Raw genomic sequence first — 26,007 nt, forward strand, 5'->3', positions numbered from 1 at the left:
AAAGAGAAAATCGGGGTAAACTTATATTTTGCCTACTTATGTCAGTGATAACCTTACGTGAACCAGCATACTTTGGTCTTCAAAAATTATAATTATGGACTTTAGATAAATGAAACCTCGCTTATTGTAATAAGAGGTTAATTTTGACGTTGGATACGATGTTAAATAAAAGTACAAGAGTGTAGGAAAATAGAAAGGAAAAAAAAAATTCTGTGTACATATGGTGGAGTTAGGTGATACTTGATGACACATTACTCTTATGCTTGATACTAGTTGTATGTCCTCTCCACCTCACCTTTGGCCCTATCTATCAAAAGATCAATTGGAGTTGGGTTTATTGGCATTTGGTTAAGATGGTCATTAGCCCCATATATTTTGCTGTTGCAAATGCCTCACTCTATGAACTTTTACCTTTACAAATATATCTTCCCATAGCATTAGTTAATAGCATTCTTTTAGAAATGCTATAATAGGGAAGCAATAACAGCCTTCAGTGATAAGAACTGGAGAAAACACTTGTGCCTTAATACTATAGCATTTCATTAACTAGTCAATAGCGTTCCATGAAAATTCTAGGCGCCCTTCCCTTGTTGAAAATTCAAATCGCTGAGTCAAGAAGAACGGAAATGAAACTAGATAGATCTCTAGGGGTGAAGCTACTCAAGTAAAGTGAAGAGTGGCTTTAGCTACTGAACTGACAAGGACAGTGATATTCTAACCGATGAGTCAAGTAGGTCAAGTTGAGTCTAGTGCTTTATATATATTAATATTCTTTTTATACTAATATAGTATATCATATCATTTGTGTCATAAACGGAGCAGCAAGACAAGACTTCATATCAGAGTGAGGGGCAAAAGAAAGAGCTTTCCTACTCCATAAAGTGTTCTCCCCTAGCAATTTGATTCCTACACACTGGTTGATCTTGTAGAAGCAGATCCTATAGTTTCCAGATGTTTAGATCTTCCAGATTCTGCACCAACCAATTCCCGACTTTGTTGACCGAGAAACGAAGGTAGAATTGTAAGGTTTCTCTTAGAATATGGACCCCAGCACATGATATACCAAAAACTGAACACGCCATGTATTCTCTCAAGGCAGTTATGAAATGGGATGAGGATGTGAGTTCTATACTTTTATTTCTCCTTTAAGCAATCCTATGGACGCATTCTTCGGTCTATCTCCATCATGCTTATGCTAAAGCGTGCTCTCTCTCTCTCCATATAGGTTTTTGGACTTGAGTATGATTTGGATTTGTTTAATATCGTAGCTGTCCCAGATTTTAACATGTAAGTCTCGACATACTCTATGCTTCTCCTATACATGATTTCCCTTAATATTTGATGAGCTTTCCAATTTTTAAGTTACGGATTCTGTTTCATGCATTGATTACCAGGGGAGCCATGGAAAACAAGAGCTTGAATGTATGCTTCCTGAAAAGTTAGCTCTTTGTTTCATATTTACTGTCAAGTTCATTCAAGTGACGGTTGTCTGGCTTGATCATTGTCAAATATTCAATTCCAAGCTTGTCTTGGCATCTCCAGAAACTGCTACAGATGCAGATTATGCTGGGATTTTAGGAGTTATTGGCCATGAGGTTTGTTTTCTATTGCATAAAAGAACATGAGCATGGATAGTTGGTTTTTGGTTTTCTATCTGTACTTAGGTGGTTCTTCTTTTGCACATGTAGTACTTTCACAACTGGACTAGCAACAGGTGCTCATAGTGCTACTATTTATCTTCATTAATGAAAACTTGTCACTCTTTCGTGTAACCCTCTCTTTGTCTTGCTTTTTCGTACTGTAATACTTTTTTTCTTTTCTTTTTTTCTGCAGAGTGACATGTCGAGACTGGTTCCAGCTTAGTCTGAAGGAAGGTCTCACTGTTTTCCACGATCAGGTTTGGGCAAAAAATCATTTCCAAGTGACTATGAAAACCTTGAATTCTCTTTTTCCTTCGGCCGAGCTTGAAAATCTCTTCAAATCCACTACCTGTTCGGCAAGTTTCAAGCCTTCTACAAAAATGGATGTAAAAGTCGTACTTGGATGAGGTTATCTTTAACATTTGTCAAGGTAGTGTCATAATTTGAAAGTATGGCTTGTGAATCATTGAAACTCATCTACCTGGTGCAATTCTCTCTCCTTTTATTTTTTGCCTATCTATTGTTTGACAATACGTTTGAATGAAATTTGTAATTGAAGTCACCATCCGAGCACCCATATATGATAGGAGTAAAAAAAAATTAGTTGTGAATGAATTTCTACCAACATAGCTTTACAATTACGGAGAACTTAAAGTCCCTTTAGTTTGGCAACTAAAGGCCTGGAACACTCGATGCATGTGCAAGTAGAATTTTGCATATTTTGTCAAAATTCAATCAAACGAATAATAAGCAGGAAGCTATTGTTCTTATTCCGTCGAAATTCGACTTGTACACACCCCGGTCTCTAATTGAACTAATATCTGTATCCCCATGTCAGCCAACTTGTTTTCTGTAACATTTCTAATTTGCAAAAACTCAATGCAAAACACAAATGATAAGAGCCAAACTAATTGCGTTCGAGTATGAATTGAAATAGAAGTTAAGAAAACGTACAGACTTATTATAATATGAAACACTTCATTTAGATTTTAGAACAACTCAGTATTGCCATTTTATGTATAGAGTTAATTGATACCTTTTCTTTTGTTTCTTGTTGTTTAGACATGTGCACTACTGTAGGTACTGAACTACTTAAGATTGTGTTTGCCTTAAGTCAATTGTAAAGAAGCTTGGCTTGGTTCAGTTTTTCTTTCATTCTCTTTCTACAAGAAGAAAATAGTATTTTCAATGTGCGAGGTAATGGGTTATACTCTTTTTTTAACCACTCTCATTACTTGTTGACTACACCTATTACAGAATATGGACGTCCTCTGTTCTGAATGTGTAGTTATATAATGTATTAGGGTGTGGTGAGAGCCATTTGTATGGAATTGAAGGTCCATTATATTACTTGAAGAATGGAACTGCTGTTCGTTGGAGTCCTGCCCATTGTAAGGAAGAAGTATGCTCCAGACTTGTTTCTTGTCGTCTCTCCTATCTATATTTGGCTGGCATATGTCTTTGCAGCCTCACAAAAAGCAAAGGTTGGACTTATTCCTTCCCTCTTTATGTTTCCGTACAATGTTGTTCATGTCTAGTGTTAGGGATATTGATTACTGCCTTTTGTCATTGTCTGGCATGAATTCTAGTGCATGTCTCTGTAGCTAAGTGTTTTCAGCCTTTCTACATTGGGATTGCTAAGTATCCACATTGTCGTTTATGGTTAATAAAATCTCCCGACCGAAAGAAGGGTAGTAAACTATTTTTTTTTTTTTGGGGCAATGGAACCATTTGAAAAAGTTGCGGGATTGAAAGACATTGAATTATTGTTTATGTATTGTAGTAGTAGTAGATGTAGAAGACACATTTATTATGTGTTTATGTATGCCTGCTATGATAACAAGGCTTTACAAAGTTGAATTGTTTTTCAATTTTGTTTTATTAAATATGCTACAAAAAAAAAAATCATTTCTAATTTAACACCATTATTCGTTAAGAAAATAACGAATAGGTGCAGCTAGTCTCTAATGTGATAACGGCAAGACTGAAATTAATTGGACTCCTCGCAAGTTGACTGTGGGGTTGGAGTGGTTTAGTGGAGATTCCTATGAATGCTCTATTATTATTATCCTTAGCTATTATCCCTTTTCTTTGTTTTGTCATAAGTTCATCCACTTTCCATTTTTCTACTAAACCTTAATTGATAAGAAAATTCCTTGATAAATTGGTAGTTCAAATGCAACTTAGAGGGTGTTTGTGTAATGTGGATCTGAACATTGATAATAGTGGATGACTATATCCCAATAGGTCAATGTGAATTGCTCTCGCCCACTGTGTGAATGTCGACACGCTCACAAAACTCTAACCCATTTGGTTAATGGGGATGATTAGTGATACCGGTGTCATTTATCTTTTGCAAGAGCACTATGCTCATTGTCTGCCACCATTGATCAATAATGTATGTTTTTGAATAGCTAAGTGGCTCGGCTGGTAGTTAAATGCGTGTGGTTGAAGTTCCAGCTTTTTACATAGTTTTCTCACATGAATAGTTATGTTCCACAATCGCACACGGATTGGTATATGTCGTTTGCCAATTTGTCATGGTATGGCTGCTTCTGAGATTGTTGTTGGTTCTTGTTGATAATTATCCATCATATTCTTCTTTTTCTAACTGCAAACATTATGTTGCTTTAATGTTGTTTTTCTCCTTAATAATTTTTACTATATCTATTGGGTTTACTTTGAATAGTTCTATATTTACAAGTATGTGTTCGCCGGTGAGAGCAAAAGGGTATAAACTTGGCCAAAAAGTAAGCTTCAAATAAAGAACATCTCCGTGGGCGAAGAATTGGGGTGCTTGAATGAGATGGCTTCCTAGTTTAGGATTATATTTTCTGGAAAGAGAGATTACATTAGTGTTTTTTTATGAGTGTAATTAGTCTAACTCTTAAATGTAGTTTGTGCTGGAAAATTATTCTTCAAGCTATTGTAATGAATCTTCGGTTGAATTATTTATCTTACATTGAAATTGTATTGCGTTTGGATGTACTTTGGTGTTGAATGGAATGCAGATTTTCTGCATGAAAATGTTAGTATATTGGCATTTGTAGTATTTAAAAAAGAAGAAGCTAAAATTGGCTAAGATAACGTTTAGAAACTGCTATTGTTTTACCTTTAATAGCATTCATTGCATGCTGTAAAAAGAAATTAAATAACAGGCAAAAAATGCTATCAAATGTACAAAATATAACAGCGGGCAATGGACGCTATAGAAAGTTTTTTAACAGCAGGCAATGAACGCTATAGAAAGTTTTTAACAGCGAGCAATGAACGTTATAGAAAGTTAAGACTTTTAATTGCATGAGCTAATAAGGTGTTCTGCAGAACGCTATCTATTACTTTTTGTTGTAGTGATGGTCTCTCATTTAAACCATGGTTTTGTCTCTAGGGGCCGGGAAATCGAACTCTGCTATATTGCAAGTGCAGGTTCGTCCTTACCATGTTGACAACTCATGGATGGGTACAAAATTCATGGTTGGGCCATGAATATTCATATGAATCTATATAGGACCAAAAAAATCTCATAGACATAAGAATTCATATTTTGAACCATAAAAATTCATATATTAATTAGATCGTAATCTAATTTTTCATTAACAATCATACCACGAGGTACAAAATTCAGATAACCCATCAAAAGATCAACAGTCACACTTTCTTTGAAACTTTTGTCTTAATCCTTATGAGGATGCACAATCAAGGCAAGGCAAGGCAGGACTCACAAGAAATACTATACATGCAGTTACAAGGCAATTGGTAACTGAGAGATGCTCCCAGGCTTTTTAACACACAAGTAATTATTCAGGATCCGTGGTGGATTACAGTATTGAAACACCACGTGACGGTAGCTCAATACCACCAAATAATTTTTAATAACACATGCATCACTGCAATTATTGGCTTTTATAAACACACAAATCCAAACTTCTCGATACGGGAAGCCCACCCCATGTCGCAGGCCCGAGAACCTCATCCATCAGCATTTCGGAACAGACCCAACGGCATGTTGTACGCATCCCGACGCCAACTAATTCTACCGATTCTTGGTCCTCGTAAGAACACCAAGCACTGACTGCGCAGTACAATAGGCAATGGCCTGAACCGTCACCATCGGATTCACCCCCAAAGCCGTTGGAAACACGCTTGAATCCGCAACGTACAGCCCTTCCACCTCCCACGTCTCCCCCATCTGGTTCACCGCTGACCCCTTCGGCTCGACCCCCATTCGACAACTACCCATCTGGTGTGCCGAACAAATCGGCGTCAAGAGCTCTCTCAACCCCCTTCCGCTCTCCTCCTTCACGAACATCTCGAACTCGTGGGAACTGGCTCGCTTTGTGTTTATTTTGCTCCCGTTTCGATGGTGGGTTCCGATTTCTTCAGCTCCGGCTGCTGCCATTATCCTTATTACCTTCTCCAGCCCTCTTTGTAAATACTCTTCGTCAGTTCGGGTCATCTGGTACTGGATTTTGCTTTCGGATATAACCTGTCACGTATCATTGTTATGGTAAAAACAGAATAGCATACCTTTGTATTGTTGTTTATGAGGAAAAAAAGATTGGGATGTGTATTCTTTCCAATCTGCTCAGTAGTACCTTGGACTAAACAGTTTATGTTGTAGAAAATTGACTTTTAGCATACTTCGAGCTTTGTTTTCAATGGGTACCACATGTCCATGTGATCGGATCCACATACAGCTGTGTTCGTCTTTGTAAAGACATTAACACGAACACTACGTTGGCTAAAATCAATAAATGATGAATGAAAAATTGACCATAAAAGTGCCTACATGAACGTTGGTAAATGAGAAAAAAATGCTTAGGTGCTATTTCACTAAGAATTTTTAGGGCTTTTTGGAATTTTTTTTTTTTTGGTTTTTTCCTTATTCAATTTTTTCTGTATTTATTAATTTTGTCTCACTTTTTCTATTTTTCGATTTGTCTTGTCAAGACGAATTGAAAAAATAAAAATAAAAATTATGACTTTTATCCATATATTTAGAAAAAAACTATTTTTAGCCCAACAAAAAAAGGTTTAAAAATTTGGTTTTTTAGCTCAAAATTGGATATTTCCAAAACTACTTGGATAAAAGTTAAAAAAAAAATACTTTTTCAATTTCTCTTGTTGAGTCGAATCAATAATCTATAAAATTTTAACACAAAACTAACGAAAACAATTTTTTGTGAATTAAGACAATCTTCAAAAAGTGTTAAAAGTTAAGTCGAACGGAGTCTTATCCCCACATTGGTGTGGCAACTAAGAGTACTTGGCTATTTCTAACTCAAGTGGGACATAAGGGCTTGAACCCTTGGGGTACCATTTTTGTAGGGGGAGAGGACATGGATAAAGTGGGCTTTGGATTTAGCCCATTGACCATGCGTCGTTGCCCGTCTATCCATCCTAACCGGGTTGGCCGGGTTGGGTCAAAAGATTCTTTTTAGAGGAAAATGACGGCTCAGGACGTGTTTTGATAATTAATACCCGCCAAGGACAAGCTAAGAATATTTGTTAATGCTGAAAATGTCCGGGTATTAATTATCAAAACACGTTTTTTACCGTCATTTTTCCTACTGTTTACGGAAAATTCGGCCCAATACTTCTGTATTTCCTCTCCCTAACGTGTCTTTTCCCTTTCCGTTGTAGGCGCACTCTTTTTTCCGTTTCGGACAGAAGCATCCGGTGACCGTACATTTGGTTCCGATCAGCCACCTCGCCTTTTCCAATCAGGTGCCTATTTTAAACTATAAATAAGATCCTTCTCCTCCCATTTCATTGATTTGATTAATGAATACATTCTGCACATATCATTCGTATATTTTAAGAGTTCTACGTAGTTTCTTAGTTCGCGTGTCAAACAGATGGAAGTGCTACATCCATATATTCTAAGAGTTCTACGTAGTTTCCTAGTTCGCGTGTCAAACAGATGGAAGTGCTACATCCGTTCTTCAACAATTGGGTAATTCTAGGAGGCAATCGTTCGAGAGATCAAGAGCACCCGTATGGGGGATGAATTTACTTAAGGATATAGTATCCTAATATTAGGCTCAATTGTCAATTTTCAAACATCTGAAATTGGTTCAGTAAATTTCTAACTTCTTACTTGTTAATTTGTTATTTCCAGTGAGAATCTTGAGTGCAATTTTGTTTACCCTCTCTCTCATTGGTTGAAATGGTGTGAATTTTACCACAAACTGATGTCATGCTTATCATGCAATACACTTTTTGATAAGTATGATATCACTTTGTGGTAGGGTCCACATTATTTCAACCAATAGGAAGGAGGGTAATGTTCACCCTCTTAAGTGGAGGGTGAACAAAACTCAACTCGAGAATCTTGGTTCCTTACAGTTTAGCCTATGAGGTAAATCGGATTTGGGGATGCTGCATGTAGGGCACCCCCATACTTTAAAGTATAGTGTGACCGATCCAGCTATCCATCTCGATAATAAACGGCTCAGATTTTAATATGAACAATGAACGATTTAGACATGTATGAGCTCGGATTTCCAAAATGTACGGCCAACCTAGCCTGCTTCCTTCTATCTCAATGTGTAAGATAATTTTTAAAGGATCTGGTCTGTCACCCTCAGGTTGAGCCCCGGTCCGGTCTATGATCGAAATTCGTTTACTTTTTAGATTTCGGAAAAACATCAATCATGTTAATGGAATATGATGGAAATAATTTTCAAATTCATTTATGGGAGACTTAGTCAAAAATTTATCATATTTATATTTTTTGAACTCAAAGACAAACACATTTTGCAATCAAAAATAAGTACAAATGTGCCCAAAACCCATAAAGTATCATATGAGAGTATCTAAAAGCCTAGGGTATTCTATGAAAGTGCCTAAACAACTAAAATCCTATAATAACAAAGTGCATCCTAAAATCTTATAAAAGTGCTTAAACATGTTTTGGCCTGGCTAAAAAACTTAAAAAGTTGAAGGATGAAAACTATTTTACCGTCATGGTGATTAATTTTCCCAACATTTTATCCAGAAAAAAGAAGACAATTTGTTACTGTGAAACACTAACACTTCAAAGTCGTGGTTGAGATTGTGCCCCGAATTTCAGAGCACAGCGCATGAGAGCAGATCGAACGCAGTCTGCATGCGGAGTGCGTGTTTATGTTTAGTGGTTTTTACCAGAATTGCGAATCTAGTGCACTTTTATGCTCAAGCTTAGGCGAAATTGCTTGTATCTTTGTTATTCACTTATCCTTTATATTTCTTGTTTGTCATGGCAGTATGGGAAGAAACTTCCCTTTCAATTCTATGTATATTCCCATTAACTAGCAGGTAGCGTAGTCTTACCTCTCCTGATCCATGATCTCTCGCCAAGGCAAACACGTGGGCCGTTCTTGAAAATTTGCACATCCTCATTTTAATGTCAATCCCAGAAACCCACGGCATCAAAGCAGAGAACATTCCGGGGTGCAGACTAGGTGTCTGTATCAATGCCCCATAGCCTGACTTGTCCAAATTCGACACGACTGTCGACATCGCCGTCATTATCCCCCCTTCGTAGCTCTTCTTCTCCGGTTCCGGCCACGTATCCGACGAAGGGTTATCGGGAAAGTATCCCCACGCCATTGTCACCGGATGGAGGTGCAGGTTTCTCCCGATGTTTGGGTTCTTTAACCCGCTTCTTTTAAGTAGTGGAGGCGTGCCGAGAGCACCGCAAGCAACGATAGTGACCTTTGACTCCACGATGCAGATTTGCTTGACACCTCTGTGTTGGAATTCGAAGGCGACTCCAGTTGCTGCACTTCTGCCTCTTCCTTTCTTTCTCTTGTGCAAGACTTTTAGTGCTTGACACTGCGGCAGGATTGCTCCATTTCCGGAGTTCACCATGTCCAGTAGCCATGTCTCCAAGGTACCTGTTCGAAAAAATCGGCGCATTTTGTTATTTTTTTCGCAATGCCTGAAAGATGACTAAGAGATTCTATTATATTCTTTGAAAGAAAGCAAAAAAAAAGGACACCACGGTTGATAATTTATTTAGCAAATTAACATCCCAGATGATGAATGAATTGTTGTGTGCAGGATTATGTATTGTTGTGTGCAGGATTATGTGTTTAGTCTGTCTAGAGGACTACGGATTCTATTCCCCCACAACGAGCAAATTGTTTCTCTGTAAGCACAATATCTGTTTTACAACTTTTAAGCTATAAATTTTCAATTTTCATATGATTTGTTTGAGTGCAGGAATATTTAACGTACAAGGTTAACAGATAGTTACTACCCTAAAGTCATTTTTTCTCCCTATGTGAAGTTCTACACAAAGTGAAACATCTACTAAGCTATAAACCAAGGCCAGGAGAATATGAAACAGCTAAGACCAATGCTGCACACAATATGTAGAGAATAGTATGCAATAGACCCTCGAAAACTTGTGTGTATTTCCTTTGCGTATATCGAATTGGATGTTTTGTTAATCTTTTGAAATACATGGGCACGTATTAATTTATTGATAACGAAATTATCAATCGTTCAATCATAGTATATTAATACGACTAATGAATACAAAGGAACTTGTTTTAACAATCCAACCAATTTATGTGGATACCTTTCTTTCTTCCATCTTTGCAGCCAAAGCAACACCACCCACAGTAGTGATCCACGGGGGAATTCCGAGGGATATTCTTCACAGGATAACCCAATTCTTCACACCCTCTTCTCAACACTGCATTATTGAACCCCTCATTATCAAAACCAAATTGTACCCCCATCTTTTCACAAACAACATCCATTGCTTCCTTATACATTCTACTCTCAAATAACTCGAGTTCATATTTTTCACACCATTCCTCGAGCACAAGCTGTGGAGTCTGGATCGAAGCTGACCAATTCACAGTAGAACCACCGCCCACGGTGGCCCCCGCAAGTATCACAGCACCCATGTCCGCTGTTGCTAACAACCCATTTCCCATGTACATTTGATCCATTGTTGGTCCCTCTAGAAGTGAGAGCTTGGTTCTGGCAGAGTAGCTCCCTTTCTCTAGGACAAGCACTTTGTGGCCGGCTTTTGCTAGTACTCCGGCGGCTACCCCGCCACCGGAGCCGGAACCAACCACCACTGCATCACATTTGATGATCAAAGTAGGGTTGAGGGAATTTCGTGTTGGGTGTTTCTGATTGGGAAATGAGACTATAAATCCTGATTTCTGAAGATTTTCGGCAACTATTTGAAGTGGGTTGTTTATTATGATAATGCCCTTGTAAAGAGGTCCAAAGATCTCTTCTCTATCGACATCCACAATTTCCTTTGCTTGGTTTTCTGATCTTGAATACCACATCTGATCTTTCGGGGTTCTGTTTTTTTGAGTTTTGGTTTTGAAATCTGGGTCTGGTCCACTGTAGCCAATTCCTTTCCACGAGAGGTTTTCATTCTTGTCATTTACCTGGGAAAAAAATACAGTTCGACTTTTAAGAATAAGTATGAAATTAGGAATGTGTCAATGTGGCACTTCGCACTTCTGCGCTAGCACAAATCAAGATTGATTGGACATTGACCATCTGTGGAATTGTGAATTGCATTTTTTTGGTGTGTAAGTTTGAACTAATAACACGACTATAAGTTTGGAAATTTTAACTTTTTTTCCCTTTTTTGAAGATGTGGTATAGTGTAAAGGAGCAAAAGCTCTCAAAGATCCTGGAGGATCAGATTACGGAGGTAAATTAGCAACAGGGAGAAGGGGCAGGGATACATAGTTTGATATCTGGGATATCCAATGGGCACAACCATTAACTATCCGATAACAGCATTTATAACTTTGCAATTCCAAAAGCTGCAATAGGATTGTTCTATAATGCCAGTTGTATTAAGTATCGCCAGATAGTGATTATTCAATGAAGGCCTTTCTCCACCATACATTGGTGTGGGAGTGACACTTTGCAATGGTGCCCTCACAAACACGGGGTGGAGAAGGGGAGGCTCTTTGGAGGAGGATAGTCGGTCCACAAGTGTAAGCGTGATCATGTCCCCCTCGAGTTTTATCAGAATAAACCCTCAGTAGTATAGAAAGGTATCATAAATATGGCTAGCAGCAATCCACCAACTTAGGAAGTTTCGTGGAGAAATTTGAGCATAAACTTAGGGTATGGAAGGACGACAAGGTTATGGACTGATAGATGAATACACCCATTAATGATTCACACCCTCTATTCTTCAGCTTACCAGTAACAAGGAAGCTCTTATGTCTGAGGGGTACATCTTCAAAGGCTGTATCGAAGGAAATCCCTTCGAGTGGCACAAGGAACAGGTTTCATCTCTTTAATTTGAACTCTTTAAATTCTCTAGTTATCAATGTGTGATGCCGTTGTTTGGTTGCTAGAGAGGAATTTTGTTTGCTGCTCCTACACATTGTATCAAAAATTGAGATGCCTTCCATTCCTCGATCTCCTACTCTTTCGTTTCATCCTCTCTCTCTCTCTCTCTCTCTCTCTCTCTCTCTCTCTCTCACACACTAATGAAGTTGGTTGGAATATGGGAATAAAATTCGCTACTGATTTTTTGGGTGCTAATATCTAAATGCTAGTACTAATATCCAAATGTTCAAGTGATAACAATAAGCTCTATATATACTGCCTTAAGAACAATTTTCATGAATCGTAACTTCGTCAATTGTTTTAATTTTTTTGTTTGTTATTTTCGATTGAAAGTTTGACTATTCAGAAACTATGATGCAATCTGATAGGAAGATGGAGGCGTGTGAAAGTCAAGGTCCTCAATATGGTAAAAAACTTACGGTGACAATTATTCCACAAATTTTGAATTGTGTTTTATGAACCAAACTTGGTTGGGAGCTTGAAAGCTATCACGTGCTTATGTGAATGGGCCTTCGGAGCTATCCCTGTGCAGGATAGATTCTTTGAGCTGGAATTGTCATATGATTAAAGAGAAACTCCCCCATCTTTGTAGAATCTCTTTCCAAATGTCCGCTTGGGGGGGGAGGCTGCCGCCTCCTCGCCTCCTCCCCCTCGTCCATCCTCGCCTCTCTCTTGTCTCACCGTCTGTGCCTCCAAGCCCCAGCTTTGGGGCGGCAATCTAGTAGTACGGCGAGGACCCCGCGCCGGCGTGGCCGGCTTCTAGTGGCTCCCTTGGCTTGCCTCCTGCCCGGCGTCTTTAGATCTGGTCTTCTTGGGCCTCCGGTAAGTTAATAAGGTGTGCGGTTGGGCTTGGGGGCTCTCGGTTTTGTTTAGTTCTTTTCTGGCTAGTTTCAGTCCGGCTTGTTTACCAGCCTAGTTCGATCTGTTACCGGTCTGGGATTCCCCCAGATCCGGTAGGGTGCAGTGGTGGGCGAATAAGGACCAGGGCTTGGCCCTTGTTTATGTGGTTCTTGGTGGGTTGAGGTTTGTCCAGCTGCTGTTTTCGGTGAAGGAGTCTGCTACGGTGAACGACTTTTGCTCCCATGAACGGCTCTTGCCGTCCAAATTTCATATGCGCTTCTCAGGTTTGAGCTGGGGTCCGGTTCGTTTGGGATTCTCTACTATCTAGACCTTGATTGGTTCTCATCTGGCGATTTCGCTGGTTTTGTTTCTGCAGGGGGTGCCTGTGTCGAAATCTGGGTAGTTTTCGCTCATTCTTGTATCTTTTGATGAAATCTGTATTGCCTACGAGCTTTGTTATGAAATGAATTGAATGTGTTCAAAAAAAAAAAAAGAATTGTCATGATTAAACACTGGGGACTAATTGATGGAAAATAAAAAGTTAAATATTTTTCATTTTCGTTTTGGTATATCATTTTAAGAGTTTCTCTTTAAAGTGTTTCTAATTGGTTGAAATTATGTGGACCTAATGTGTATGGATTTTGATGGACTCCAATTAAGCGATATAATTTGAGATCTAATTACGTTTGGTTGTGCCTTCAAGCACGACGAGCAAGGCCCTAGCAGACAACCAAATTAGGAGGGATCCAACGTGTGCTCAATTAAATTTATCAATTCATGGATGGCCATTCTAAGTGGACTTCGAGTTGGTGTTGTGCAGTAGTGTGCACAGTACCATGTTACGCACCTCCGAGCCGTCGGATCGTGCATCCGATAGCTCGGATCTCATCTCGGCAACTAACGATCGAGAGCCGTTCATTGCCCAGATGAGATCCGAGCCGTCGGATGCACGATCCGACGGCTCGGAGGTGCGCAACACAGTGCTGCGCATACCATTGCACAACACTGTCCCCCAATTCATTCTAAGTTTCTACTCCCCTCTTTCTCTGTGTCACATTATCAATCTTGAAATGGCAACAATAGATTGCTACTCAAACTTATATTGGTCATGGTTAACGTAGTAATGTTAACTTAATTAGAAAGCCTACGTAGCAGTAAAAGTCTAATTTGGTTGGTACTCAGCAAAAAAAGTTAGGTTAGTGTTGACGATTGCAATCAATAAATACTGATGGGAACTCACTCCTTTATGAATCGTGGTCTCAATAGTCCTAATTATAGATCACATCTATATTATAAAACAAAACGATTTTTGTCTACTCATACAAACATGACCACGTCTCCAACCGTCGGATCGAAATTCCAATAGATTACAGCCGTTGGATTGAATCATTGATTCCAACCTATTAACAAGTCTCAAGTCTGTCTACCCGTTTCAACATATTTTCAATAGGTTACAGTCGTTTCTATCTTTCTCTCTCTTCTCTCATCTCTCCATCCATAGTTACAGTCTTTAAATCTCTCTCTCACACTCCTAGAACCCACTCCTCGGCGCACAACGAAACACTCAGCGCCCATCAACTCATCCGACATTTTTGGTTGGAGCCCCCCCTCAATTCGTCACCGATTGATCGCCTCAATCTCTTTACACGTCTTCTCTATATCAATGAAAAAATCCATTTGGTTCTCTCTCTCCGGTAAGAATCCCTCCATCCTCAATTTCGCACTAGACTAGGGTTTTCCTAAGTTGCTGTTTAATCTTCAAAACAAAGAAAAAACAGAAGGGAAAAAATACGATTACTAGGCTTTGTGTTTAAATTGCTGTTTAATCCACGAAAAAGTTTAGTGTATTGAAGTTTCAGCCTTTAATTGGTGTATTAATGTGTTAGTTCTAGAGGTTCAATAAAACAATTATGAGGCTTGGTAGTATATGGGTTCTTCATGTCATGGCTTGGATGTAGCCAATTTTTGTAGCTTGGTACTATATATGGGGTTTTAATGTCTCAATCCTGACAAAAAAAAAAATTCAATTCTTCATGTCATGGCCTCTTGGTTTATACATTAAAAGTTTTGATATATATATATATTTTCCGCTTGACAAAAAAAAAAAAGTTTTGATATAGATTTTACTCTTTTTTGTTTGAAAGACTGAAGCAATGGCTAAGAAAAAGCAAAAGGGCACAGTCGCAAATAAGAGAAAGAAAAAGATAACCAGGGAAGGAAAAAGAAAATTCATGTCCAGTGGTATTTGATAAATAAAAAAACCCAAAAAGAAACATGTTTCCATAAATAAGAGAGAGAGAGAGAGAGAGAGAGAAATATGGCAATGATCAATTCACTTCGGTTGTTTCCAAAAACGTGTCGCATCGTGCCTTTAGACTATGCTTAGAATGGTGAGCTTGAGAGCTATCGCGTGCTTATGTGAATGGATCTTCAAAGCTATCCCTATGCAGGATAGAGTCTTTGAGCAGGAATTGTCATGATTAAACACTGGTGACTAATTGATGGAAAATAAAAGGTTAAATATTTTTCATTGTCGTTTTGGTATGTCATTTCAAGAGTTTCTCTTCAAAGTGTTTCTAATTGGTTGAAATTATGTGGACCTAATGTGTACGGATTTTGATGGACTCCAATTAAGCGATATAATTTGAGATCTAATCACGTTTGGTTGTGCCTTCAACCACGACGAGCAAGGCCCTAGCAGACAACCAAATTAGGAGGGATCCAACGTGTGCTCAATTAAATTTATCAATTCATGGATGGCCATTCTAAGTGGACTTCAAGTTGGTGTTATGTAGTAGTGTGCGCAACACCGTGTTGCGCACGTCCGAGCTGTCGGATCGTGCATCTGATGGCTCGGATCTCATCTTGGCAACCAACGATCGAGAGCCGTTCATTGCCAAGATGTGATCCAAGCCGTCGGATGCACAATCCGACAGCTCGGAGGTGCGCAGCACGGTGCTGCGCATACCATTGCACAACAGTGTCCCCCAATTCATTGTAAGTTTCTACTCCCTCTTTCTCAGTGTCATATTATCAATCTTGAAATGGCAACAATAGATTGCTACTCAAACTTATATAGGTCATGGTTAACGTAGTAATGTTAACTTAATTAGAAAGCCTACGTAGCAGTAAAAGTCTAATTTGGTTGGTACTCAGCAAAAAAAGTTAGGTTAGTGTGGTCTATTGCAATCAATAAATACTGATGGGAACTCACTCCTTTATGAATCGTGGTCTCAATAGTCCTAATTATAGATCACATCTATATTATAACATAGAAGGATTTTTGTCTACTCATACAAACATGAACACGTCTTCAGCAGTCGGATCAAAATTCCAATAGGTTATAGCCGTTGGATTGAATCATTGATTCCAACCTGTTAACAAGTCTCATGTCTGTCTACCCATTTTAACCTGTTTTCAATAGGTTACAGTTGTTTCTGTCTTTGTCTTTCTCTCTCTTCTCTCCTCTCTCCCTCCATAGTTATAGTCTTTAAATCTCCCTCTCACACTCCCTGATCCCACTCCTCGGCGCACAACGAAACACTCAACGCCCACCAACTCATCCGACGTTTCGGGTTGGAGCCCCCCCTCAATTCGTCGCCGATTGATCGCCTCAATCTCTTTACACATTTTCTCTATATCAATGAAAAAATCCATTTGGTTCTCTCTCTCCGGTAAGAATCCCTCCATCCTCAATTTCGCACTAGACTAAGGTTTTCCTAAGTTGCTCGGCATGTTTGATTGCAGATTTTGTTTTGGGGGGATTCGTAATGAGGTGGAATTAGAATTGGGATTGAGAATGAGATGGGATTATTAATGAGGGGATGAATCATTTATTCATGTTTGTTTTGCACAGGATTAAGATTGGAGTGTTGCTATATGTACCGACCACGGGGAGGGAAAACGTACCGACGGCCGCCGGCGGGCCGTCTCCGGCCACCGGACGGCCGATCCGAGCCGTTCAAAAATTCTAAAAAATAAAACCGAGGGGGTCAACGCGGGAATCAAGGGCATCCGAGGTGTTTAGGGTGCTTGATCAAAGCACCCTTTTTTCGTGTATATATGTACACACACATATATACACGAAAAAAGGGTGCTTTGATCAAGCACCCTAAACACCTCGGATGCCCTTGATTCCCGCGCCGACCCCCTCGGTTTTATTTTTTAGAATTTTTGAACGGCTCGGATCGGCCGTCCGGTGGCCGGAGACGGCCCGCCGGCGGCCGTCGGTACGTTTTCTCTCCCCCAATGGTCGGTACTCATAGATTTTTCGTTAAGATTGGGATTGGAATTGAGAATGAGGTGGGATTGTAAATAACATGTTTGTGTTGGCTAGGATTAGGATTGTGATTGGAATTGATGTGGGTTTTTAAACTGATTTTGCTCAATCACATGGAGATGTGATTCGTAATAACACCCACCCCCATGAGTTGACTAATCCCATCAAATGGGGGGATTGGTGGATTTGTAATCCATGGGATAAAAATCCAACCAAACACACTTTTTGAACTGCACTTCACCTTCGGAGTCCTATCCCAAGCCCCAATCCGGCTATCAAACACGCCCTTAATCTTCAAAACAAAGAAAAAACAGAAGGAAAAAAATATGATTACTAGGCTTGGTGTTTAAATTGCTGTTTAATCCATGAAAAAGTTTAGTGTATTGAAGTTTCAGCCTTTAATTGGTGTTTTAATGTGTTAGTTCTAGAGGTTCAATAAAACAATTATCAGGCTTGGTAGTATATGGGTTCTTCAAGTCATGGCTTGTATATAACCAATTTTTGTAGCTTGGTAGTATATGGGGTTTTCATGTCTCAATCCTGACAAAAAAAACTTTCAATTCTTCATGTCATGGCCTCTTAGTTTATACATTAAAAGTTTTGATATATATATATTTTCCGCTTGACCAAAAAAAAGAAAGTTTTGATATAGATTTTACTCTTTTTTGTTGGAAAGGCTGAAGCAATGGCTAAGGAAAAACAAAAGGGAACAGTCGCAGATAAGGAAAAGAAAAAGATAACCACTATAAGTAAGGAAAAAGAAAATTCATGTCCAGTGTTATTTGATAAATAAAAAAACCCAAAAAGAAAAATGTTTCCATAAATAAAAAAGAGAGAGAAATAGGGCAAAGATCAATTCACTTCAATTGTTTTAAAAAAATGTGTCGCATTGTGCCTTTAGACTATGCTTAGAATGCGCTTCACCGTGCCTTCAGGTATGGGCATTCACTAGTTTGTCATATATTTTGACACTAACACCAGTTTGTCATATATTTTGACACTAACTCAATCTTAAAATCATGCCGTTGTGGGTTGACATTATTAACCCCTTTAGTTTGAATATATTATTATATTAAAACGATGTAGATAAAATTATAAACGAAGTTACACATACATGTTTAATCCATACAAATATGATCACATTTTTATACCATTATATAATCACATAAACTAATCAATCAATAAAAAATGAACCAGTAATAGTCAAATCATAACATTAACTAGATGTAAGTATCATTATAAATTGTGAATTAGTGAAATACTAGGCCTTAAAATCATAGAAAACAACTTCAATTAGCACAAAAAATGTACCCAAAAAAAAAAAAAAAAAGCAACTTAAATTTATTTATAGCTTAAACTATATATAGATCGAGCACTGCCCACCAGTTTGTCGGGGACCCTCCTATCAAAATTCATAAATGCATTTTTGGTTGGCAGGCAGGCAGGCAGGATACAATTACAATAGTATTCTATTTTATTCTATTCTATTCTATTATTGGAATGAATAATTGGGGCCCAGTAGTACAGTACAATTTTAACAGGACCAAATAATTTTATGAACGTCGTCGAAGGTAGGAGTAGTTGGTAGTTGGTAGTCACGGTTTTAAAAAGGTTGGTTGGTTGGTTCGCCTTTGCCCCACTAGGACTAGTTCGATCTACTGTTTTTGATAAATCCTACGTCCAAAATCACGCGGATTTTGTGGTGTACGTGGAATCATTAAATACTCGTGTTGAAAGGGAAATTTAAATTGAAATGATCGATAGTTATGCCTAACTGATACCCATGCTCATCACTAATTAATTAATTATGACATTTTTCTCCTTCATAGCTGTCAATAAATTATTGTTTTTACTACTACTAAAAGAAATATGTTAGGTATACATGTGTGTGTGTGTGTCTCGGAAACTAAAAAGAAATGTTTTTCGATAAATCATTGAAATGTGTAATAAAAGAAAAAATATGTATCGAGAGCCTCGTTACATTGGACGAGACTTGATAGAAACTATGAACTCTAGAGAGTTCCATTTAATTTCAAAGTCCAATTCGAAGTCCATTTATCTGGTTCAATAAAAATTGATAGTATTTTAAATGTTTCGAAATTGGAACTCTATAAGTGAGCAAACTCTAAGTCGATCCCCGGCCTTAACCCAAAGGCTTGGGGTTGAAGGAAATTAAATGTACACTCAAAAAATTCACACAAACATATTAATTTAATTTTGTTCGATCGATCTAGTGGAGTATAATAATACTATTAATACTCCAGTACGTACGTACGTACCTGAGTGAAGAAAGTGAGAAGAGTGAGAATCTTCAAGCCTAAGAAAAGCATCCTTAGGACAGGTAAATAGCTCACAGACCATGACTTGATTATCTCTTCCCTCTTCTCCCGGGAAATCTTTGAAAACCTCTGGGCATAGGGAAAATCTCTGCCCAGACTTGCCCTTCCACATAAAACCAGCGTTCCTATCCATGTTGACAGTCCCCATAACGCCAATCTCATCAAAAACAGCTTCGGATGTTGTAATCTCCCACTAATTAACTCTCCCACCTACCAACCAAAAACAAACATCGCCAAATATTATCAATTACTCCGTACTGATACATCCACCTGCTAGCTGCATGATCGAGAATTATAGTATATCGTTAGGGACATGAGCGTCATTCTACCTTGGTTATATTTCCCGGCATTGAAGCCAATTACCGAATAACGACCAAGAAAAAGGACTATACTGGTGTTTTTCGACTTAGAAAAAGATTCGTGCATAATTTTCTGGAATTAATTCTTTGGCAGCAATTTCAGTAAATCATAAATTTTCACACCAATTGAAATTGTCTCGGAAAAAATTTCCGAAAAACTAAGCACACAAAATATATGGTCACCTCACCAGTTTGAATGAGTTAATTTGGTACCCTTCGAGATAAGTTGAATTCTGGAATGAACAGAAAGCTCGTCTCTTCTCTATTGTCTAGCATTAATTTTATATAATATATACCACCATAGTCTAATTTAAATTCGTTTTAAATGGGAAAAGTTCCTTTAAAACATCATCTGTCTCTTTTCTCTGTCAAAAGTGCTAGATACCAAAAAAAAAAAATATTTAAAAACATTTGGAGACTTAGCAAAAATTCCTCATATTTACATTTTTTTAGCTCAAGGACAAACACATTTTGCAGTCAAATATAAGGACAAATGCTATCCTATGAAAATGCCTAAAACCCTAGGGTACCCTATATATGAAAGTGCCTAAAACTCTAGGGTATTCTATGAAAGTGCTTAAATTACTAAAACTCTATAATAGGAAAGTGAATCCTAAAACCCTATGACAGTGTCTAAACATATTTTGGCCTTATGGCTAAAAAACTCAAAAAACTGAAGGCCCTCCATTGAAAATTATTTTGCTGGCGTCCTTCTCTTAAATGAAAACTATTTTACCGTCATATGGCTAATTTTCCCAATATATTTATACACACATTGAAATTATCCCGAATAGACTTTTAGAGGTATTTATGATCGTTAATAGACTTGCGGTAAGAAATACATGTTCGGGATGAATTCGGTATATATTTTTGGAAATGCTAGGGACTGTAATGCACCTGTCGCACTACAAGTGTGGTCAATCCGATCATCCATCTCGGCACAGACGGCTTAAATTTAATCCGAACTCCTACAAATCTTAGCCGTCCATTGTTCGGATGAAAATTCGAGCCGCTCATTGCCGGGATAGACGGCCGAATTGACCTACACGTGTACTAGGGTGGGTGCATATTTTTGGGTACCTAGCATTGCTTTTTTACATGCCTGACAAAGGAACTCTTATCAACAACGTACATTTTTAGAAATATATCATGAAAAGTTTCTGTACACTCTTTCATTCGTTTTTTCAATAAAAAAATATAAATGTAGTAGTAGTACTGGAAGGACCTTTGCAACTAAGAGTCATAAAAGTTGCATATATGATGGTCCTACCTAGAGATTGAGAGACACTCCTCATCCTTTACTACGTACCGATCGACTTGTCCCTAAACTGGAGAGGGCATCACAATCACATAGTCAAGTCCAAACTTACATGGAGTATGATTAAGGGGAGACAATATTCCAGTGATGCGGCTTTAGGGGCTATTTGAGCATTTTGAGTTTTGTCTTTTTCAAAATTTTATCGCGTTGTTAGTTTTGCGTCATATTTTTGCGAATTATTGTTTCTTCTTGTCTAAACGAATCGGAAAAAGTAAAAAAATTGTTACTTTTATATTTTTTAAAATACCTAAAATAAAGACCAAAAAGCTGGTTTACTGTAGATTCTTTTTTCTTTTCGATTTCACTCGTTGAGACGAATTAATAATCCACAAAAATTTGACACAAAACCAAAAAATGCGAAAAACAATTGAATAAGGACAAAATTCAAAAAAGCCCAAAAAAAACCCCTAAAGGGGTATTAAATTAGATTTTAATTTTTTGGTGTATATAATAAATAAGGAGGCTAAATAATTTAAGGTTTCTTTGATAACCCAACTCTCGGAATGAAAATACAATAATAGACTACACGTACTATTGAAAAGGTAATTTAATCAGATAATAGCTGATTTGCATCGACAATGTTCTATCCTCCGAAAGTCTCTGTCCATTTGGTTCTGCGTTTAATCAAATTCTCTCTCTCTCTCTCTCTCTCTCTCTCTCTCTCTCTCTCTCTCTCTCTCTCTCTCTCTCTCTCTCTCTCTCTCTCATCTGGAAAATAACCACCGACATATCATATCACAATTACCCCGACCTATTGTTCTTCAATTCTTAATTTTGACTTTAAATTTTCAATGTATAGCTAGTGCTCAATGATTTTTATTTCCCTCATAAACTCCTAGCTAGAATATATTTTCTAATTTTCTCCCATCTCTCACCCCTCATCCTCTTTTTCATCCTATCAGTTTGTTCAACTCTCTATATTCGCCTTCACTAATTACTACTCCCTCCATCCCTAATTAAATCTAGGCCTTTAAAAATATGTATTTTTTTTGTTAAAAGATTTAAATTTTTTTCACCACTTAAAAGAACTCATTGGATATCTATTGATTTGTGAAAAAAATTTGATTCTTTTTATGAAAAAAATGCATCTTTTTAAAGGTTTAAGTTTACGCGTCAGACATTTTTTTAGGAATGGAGGGAGTAGAACTAGTGCATGTACTTGCAATGACAGAACCAGAATTAAAGCTTGAGGTGCCAAAACACTTGCAGCCCTATGAACTGATAATTGTTTTTCATAAAATTCACTACATCAATTCTGGATTCATATAATTTTTGTGTAGAAATTCATCATATATGGACATAAATTCCTACCATCAACTTTGGATTCATAATATATGAATTTTTAAGCAAATATTGCAAACTTCTATACAAAAATGTTACGAATTTTTCTTCAAATATTATGATATTTATATACATTCTGTGAATTCTACAGATTTAAAAGGGTGCATACCCACACGAGTGTGTGCTATGGCAGATCTACCTATGATAGTGGGAAAGACTTTTAAAAAAAAAAAAGGTTTTACAACGCAATAAGGAATTTTTTTTTTTAACATGGCAAAATTTTTTATAAGCTCATATATGGATGTTTACTAGGGTTGGCAATCTGGACGGATTGGAGCTGGAGAGTACTATTTTTTCCTGCCTTGATCCCCAATGGGAATTTTTTTCTCCTCCATTCCCGCCCCAAACGGGAACGGGGATACTCGCAGAGATCCAAAGTTTTTACTAAAAAAAAAAGAACAGATTTGCTAAACAACAGAGAGTAAAAAAAAAACTTTTAATGAATAAAAGATTCAAAATAAGATGCAGAATTTTAAGGACTTTATAGCTTAAGCTGAAGGAAAAAAGAAATTTTTTTAGAACTGAAGCCGAAGGAAAATGAGCACAAATTTGCTTACAATATAAGCAATCAAACAATAGAGAGTAATTGAGCACAAAAGGTGCGTGCAATCGTAGAAAAGTGGGAACTGGGAGTTAAATGAGAAGTAACCCTAGAAAAATATAAGTAATACTAAAAGGTGATATTTGGGGGAATCGAGGAGCAAACGGGGAATGTATTTGGGGTGGATTCGGGGCCGGGATATGTTTGTCCCTGCCTCCTACCTGATCTCCGAAAATTTTCAAAAAAGATTTTCATATCCTACCCAATTTTCAAACAAATCTCTAAATTACCGATTCATTCGAGGCGAGGATCGAATTGGATACAGCCAGGTCGAACGAAATGGCCATCCCAAATGTTTATAGAATGAGGTTTTGCCATGGCATCTCAGACATTCAAAATTACTTTTAATGATTGTCGGAAATTGGTTCAACCATAGAGGCTTCTGTGCAGTCAAACTATTGAAAAGCCTGAAAGCATCTTTGGGAAATATTAACCATAAATGTTACCATAAGCTGGGTCCCCTGTAATATTTGACTGTGATCGTAGTATATATGTTTGTACGGCAATACATTCATACCATACGTATATACGTATATATGTACGTACGTACGTACGGTACTATTGATAAACATCAATGGTGTAATCTTACCCTATGTGGAGTTCCAACCATAGAGGCTGATGTTCGGAAAAAAGTAGCAATGGAGTCATCAACGGTGTCGTTGGAAACATCAATCGATGGCAAGAAGGTGTCACACAAAGCAGAAAGGGACTCCATCTGACCCGATGAGAGAGAAGCTACTGGATGAAATGATGATGAGGATGATGGTGGTACCCTCTCTCCTCCACCGCCACTAGAAAGAAGTCTGAATGAGTCGGTGGCAGCGGTGGTGCTACCCAATTCTATGATCACTCTAGGTTGTTCTTCTCTCTCCTTTGATGGGGAGGCAACACCAGTTTCTGTCTTGGTTTGCTCCATTGGAAGAACGAAGAGGTGGTGAAAGAAGGAAGGAGCATCTTGGGTATTTATGGTTGAGTTAGGAGCGAGAGAGACAGAGAGAGGGAGAGAGAGACTTTTTTCGACATGAATTACAAGCTGTTTGGCTAAAAATAAGAGAGTAGAGAAAAGAATTAAAAAAAAGATGGTACTGTTTAAAATGTAACTTTCTTTTTGAATTTTCGAAAATAGTAGCCGAAGATACGGAGAGAGTGGTTTTCAACCCTTTTTTTTATTTTATAAAAAATTCAATTAATTAAAAAAGTAAGGCCCACACCAACGTCATAACAAATATAAAGGATATAATAGCTTGAAATAAGTCCAAAGAGCACTAATCTAAAGTTTGCCTAAGAAAAAGGCTATCTTTAATCAAGAACTCTCGTAGGGAGATAGGGGTAGTCATTGCAATAATCAGCTCGCACTAATTCAGTAATCGTAAAAGATGACAGTTTAAAAGTGTCATTAAACGTGAAAGATGACAATTTTGAAACTGTCATCTATGGAGCTGTCATTAAAAGTCTGAATCTTAAAATGACGATTTGAAACTCATTAATATCTATAAAGATGACGCTTTATAAACGTAATTGAAAGTAAAAGACGACAGCTGTGAAATGTCATTAAAGTACTTTAAAGTCGTCATCTTTTGTAACGACCCGCTCCCGCCCTATATAATATTGTCCGCTTTGATCACCAAATCCCATCAAACCTCCCAGTGAGGTCACCCATCTCAGGATTACTCCAGTGCGAGCACGCTTAACTATGAAGTTTCAATTAGCTTTGGCACCCTCATAGTTTTAAAAGTCTTTGTAAAAAATAGAATGACGATATATTATTTATAGCACACAACTTACATTTCACCAAGTTATGTGAGACTACTATCGGTTGACCCTTCTGGTCACTGATTTGACAGCCCCTCGCACAGGTCCTAACTGACCTTAGGCCGGTTGACCATTACCTGGAACTCCCCAGGGGCAGGGTGCCGCAATCTCCCCCTGCACTTAGGAACACACGTCATCGTATGAGATTGAGATTATGTCCCACATTTCCGGTTGGTATAGGCTCTGATAGTACCATATGTAACGACCCACTCCCGATTTAAGACTTCAAAGTATCGACGCTCATAGATGACGCCGTTTTCTCCAAAAACAAATTTTTGTTCTTCAATATCACTTATAAGGAGAAACCGACATTAAAAAGAAATAATAGTTATGTCACTATTTTACAAAGTGACGTAATAAATATATTAGATCACAGTTTAGGATAAATTGACATTAAAAAGAAAGAATAGTTAAGTCACTATTTTACAAAGTGACATCATAAATATATTAGATTACAGTTTAGGAGAAACTGACATTAAAAGAAAGAATAATCATGTCACTATTTTACAAAGTGACATCATAAATATATTATATCACAGTTTTTTAGATGACTGACATTATTTATCTATTGCAATCTTTTTAATTACAGTTTTTTCGAAAACTGACATTTTTTTACTTTTTCAAGCGTCATCTTTTAACAATATTGTATTAGTGTCGTCGTTATGTTCGGCTCCTAATTGAGCAAGATGATCGGCACATTGATTGGCATTCCGGTAAGTGTGGGATAACTTGGTGCCCGTGCGGTTTAGCAGCCCATGAGCTTCAATTATGATGATACTTTGAGCGTGATTACCTGGATTGCCTTCATCAATGATCTCAACAGTCACAAAAGAATCTGATTCGATAATAACATTTGTCAAACTTTTCTATAAGATAATAGTAAGCCCTCTATAAATTTCCCAAAGTTCTGCTTCAAGGCTAGAGTCACAGACGAGCTTATCAAAGAATCCTAGGATCCAGTCGCCCTTTGAGTCTCGAAACAATCCTCCAAAGCTCTTTTGCCGTTTGATTCGTACCAGCAACCATCCGTGTTTAACTTGATTGAACCTGTACAAGGAGCAATCCAATTAGCACATTGTGAATGGGACGGGCCATGCATGCAGAGGGATTTAAAGGCTTCCTCAAACCGCCGAGTCCATATTATCA

At 37.8% G+C, this 26,007-nt stretch overlaps 1 protein-coding gene across 1 annotated transcript; it reads right to left on the minus strand.

Moving 5' to 3' along the window:
- Window positions 1-5,182: 5,182 nt before the first annotated feature.
- LOC131333504 (long-chain-alcohol oxidase FAO4A) lies at window positions 5,183-24,053 on the minus strand. The gene is made up of 5 exons (XM_058368069.1): window positions 23,639-24,053; window positions 19,371-19,640; window positions 10,210-11,044; window positions 8,955-9,520; window positions 5,183-6,126 (listed from the first exon to the last, which is right to left on the minus strand). Exons 1-5 carry the CDS (start codon window positions 23,963-23,965, stop codon window positions 5,674-5,676), a joined length of 2,451 nt encoding a protein of 816 aa, XP_058224052.1. The 5' UTR covers window positions 23,966-24,053; the 3' UTR covers window positions 5,183-5,673.
- Window positions 24,054-26,007: the final 1,954 nt, after the last annotated feature.

The sequence above is a fragment of the Rhododendron vialii genome, chromosome 7a (genome assembly GCF_030253575.1).
Source record: "Rhododendron vialii isolate Sample 1 chromosome 7a, ASM3025357v1".
NCBI classification, from domain to species: domain Eukaryota; kingdom Viridiplantae; phylum Streptophyta; class Magnoliopsida; order Ericales; family Ericaceae; genus Rhododendron; species Rhododendron vialii.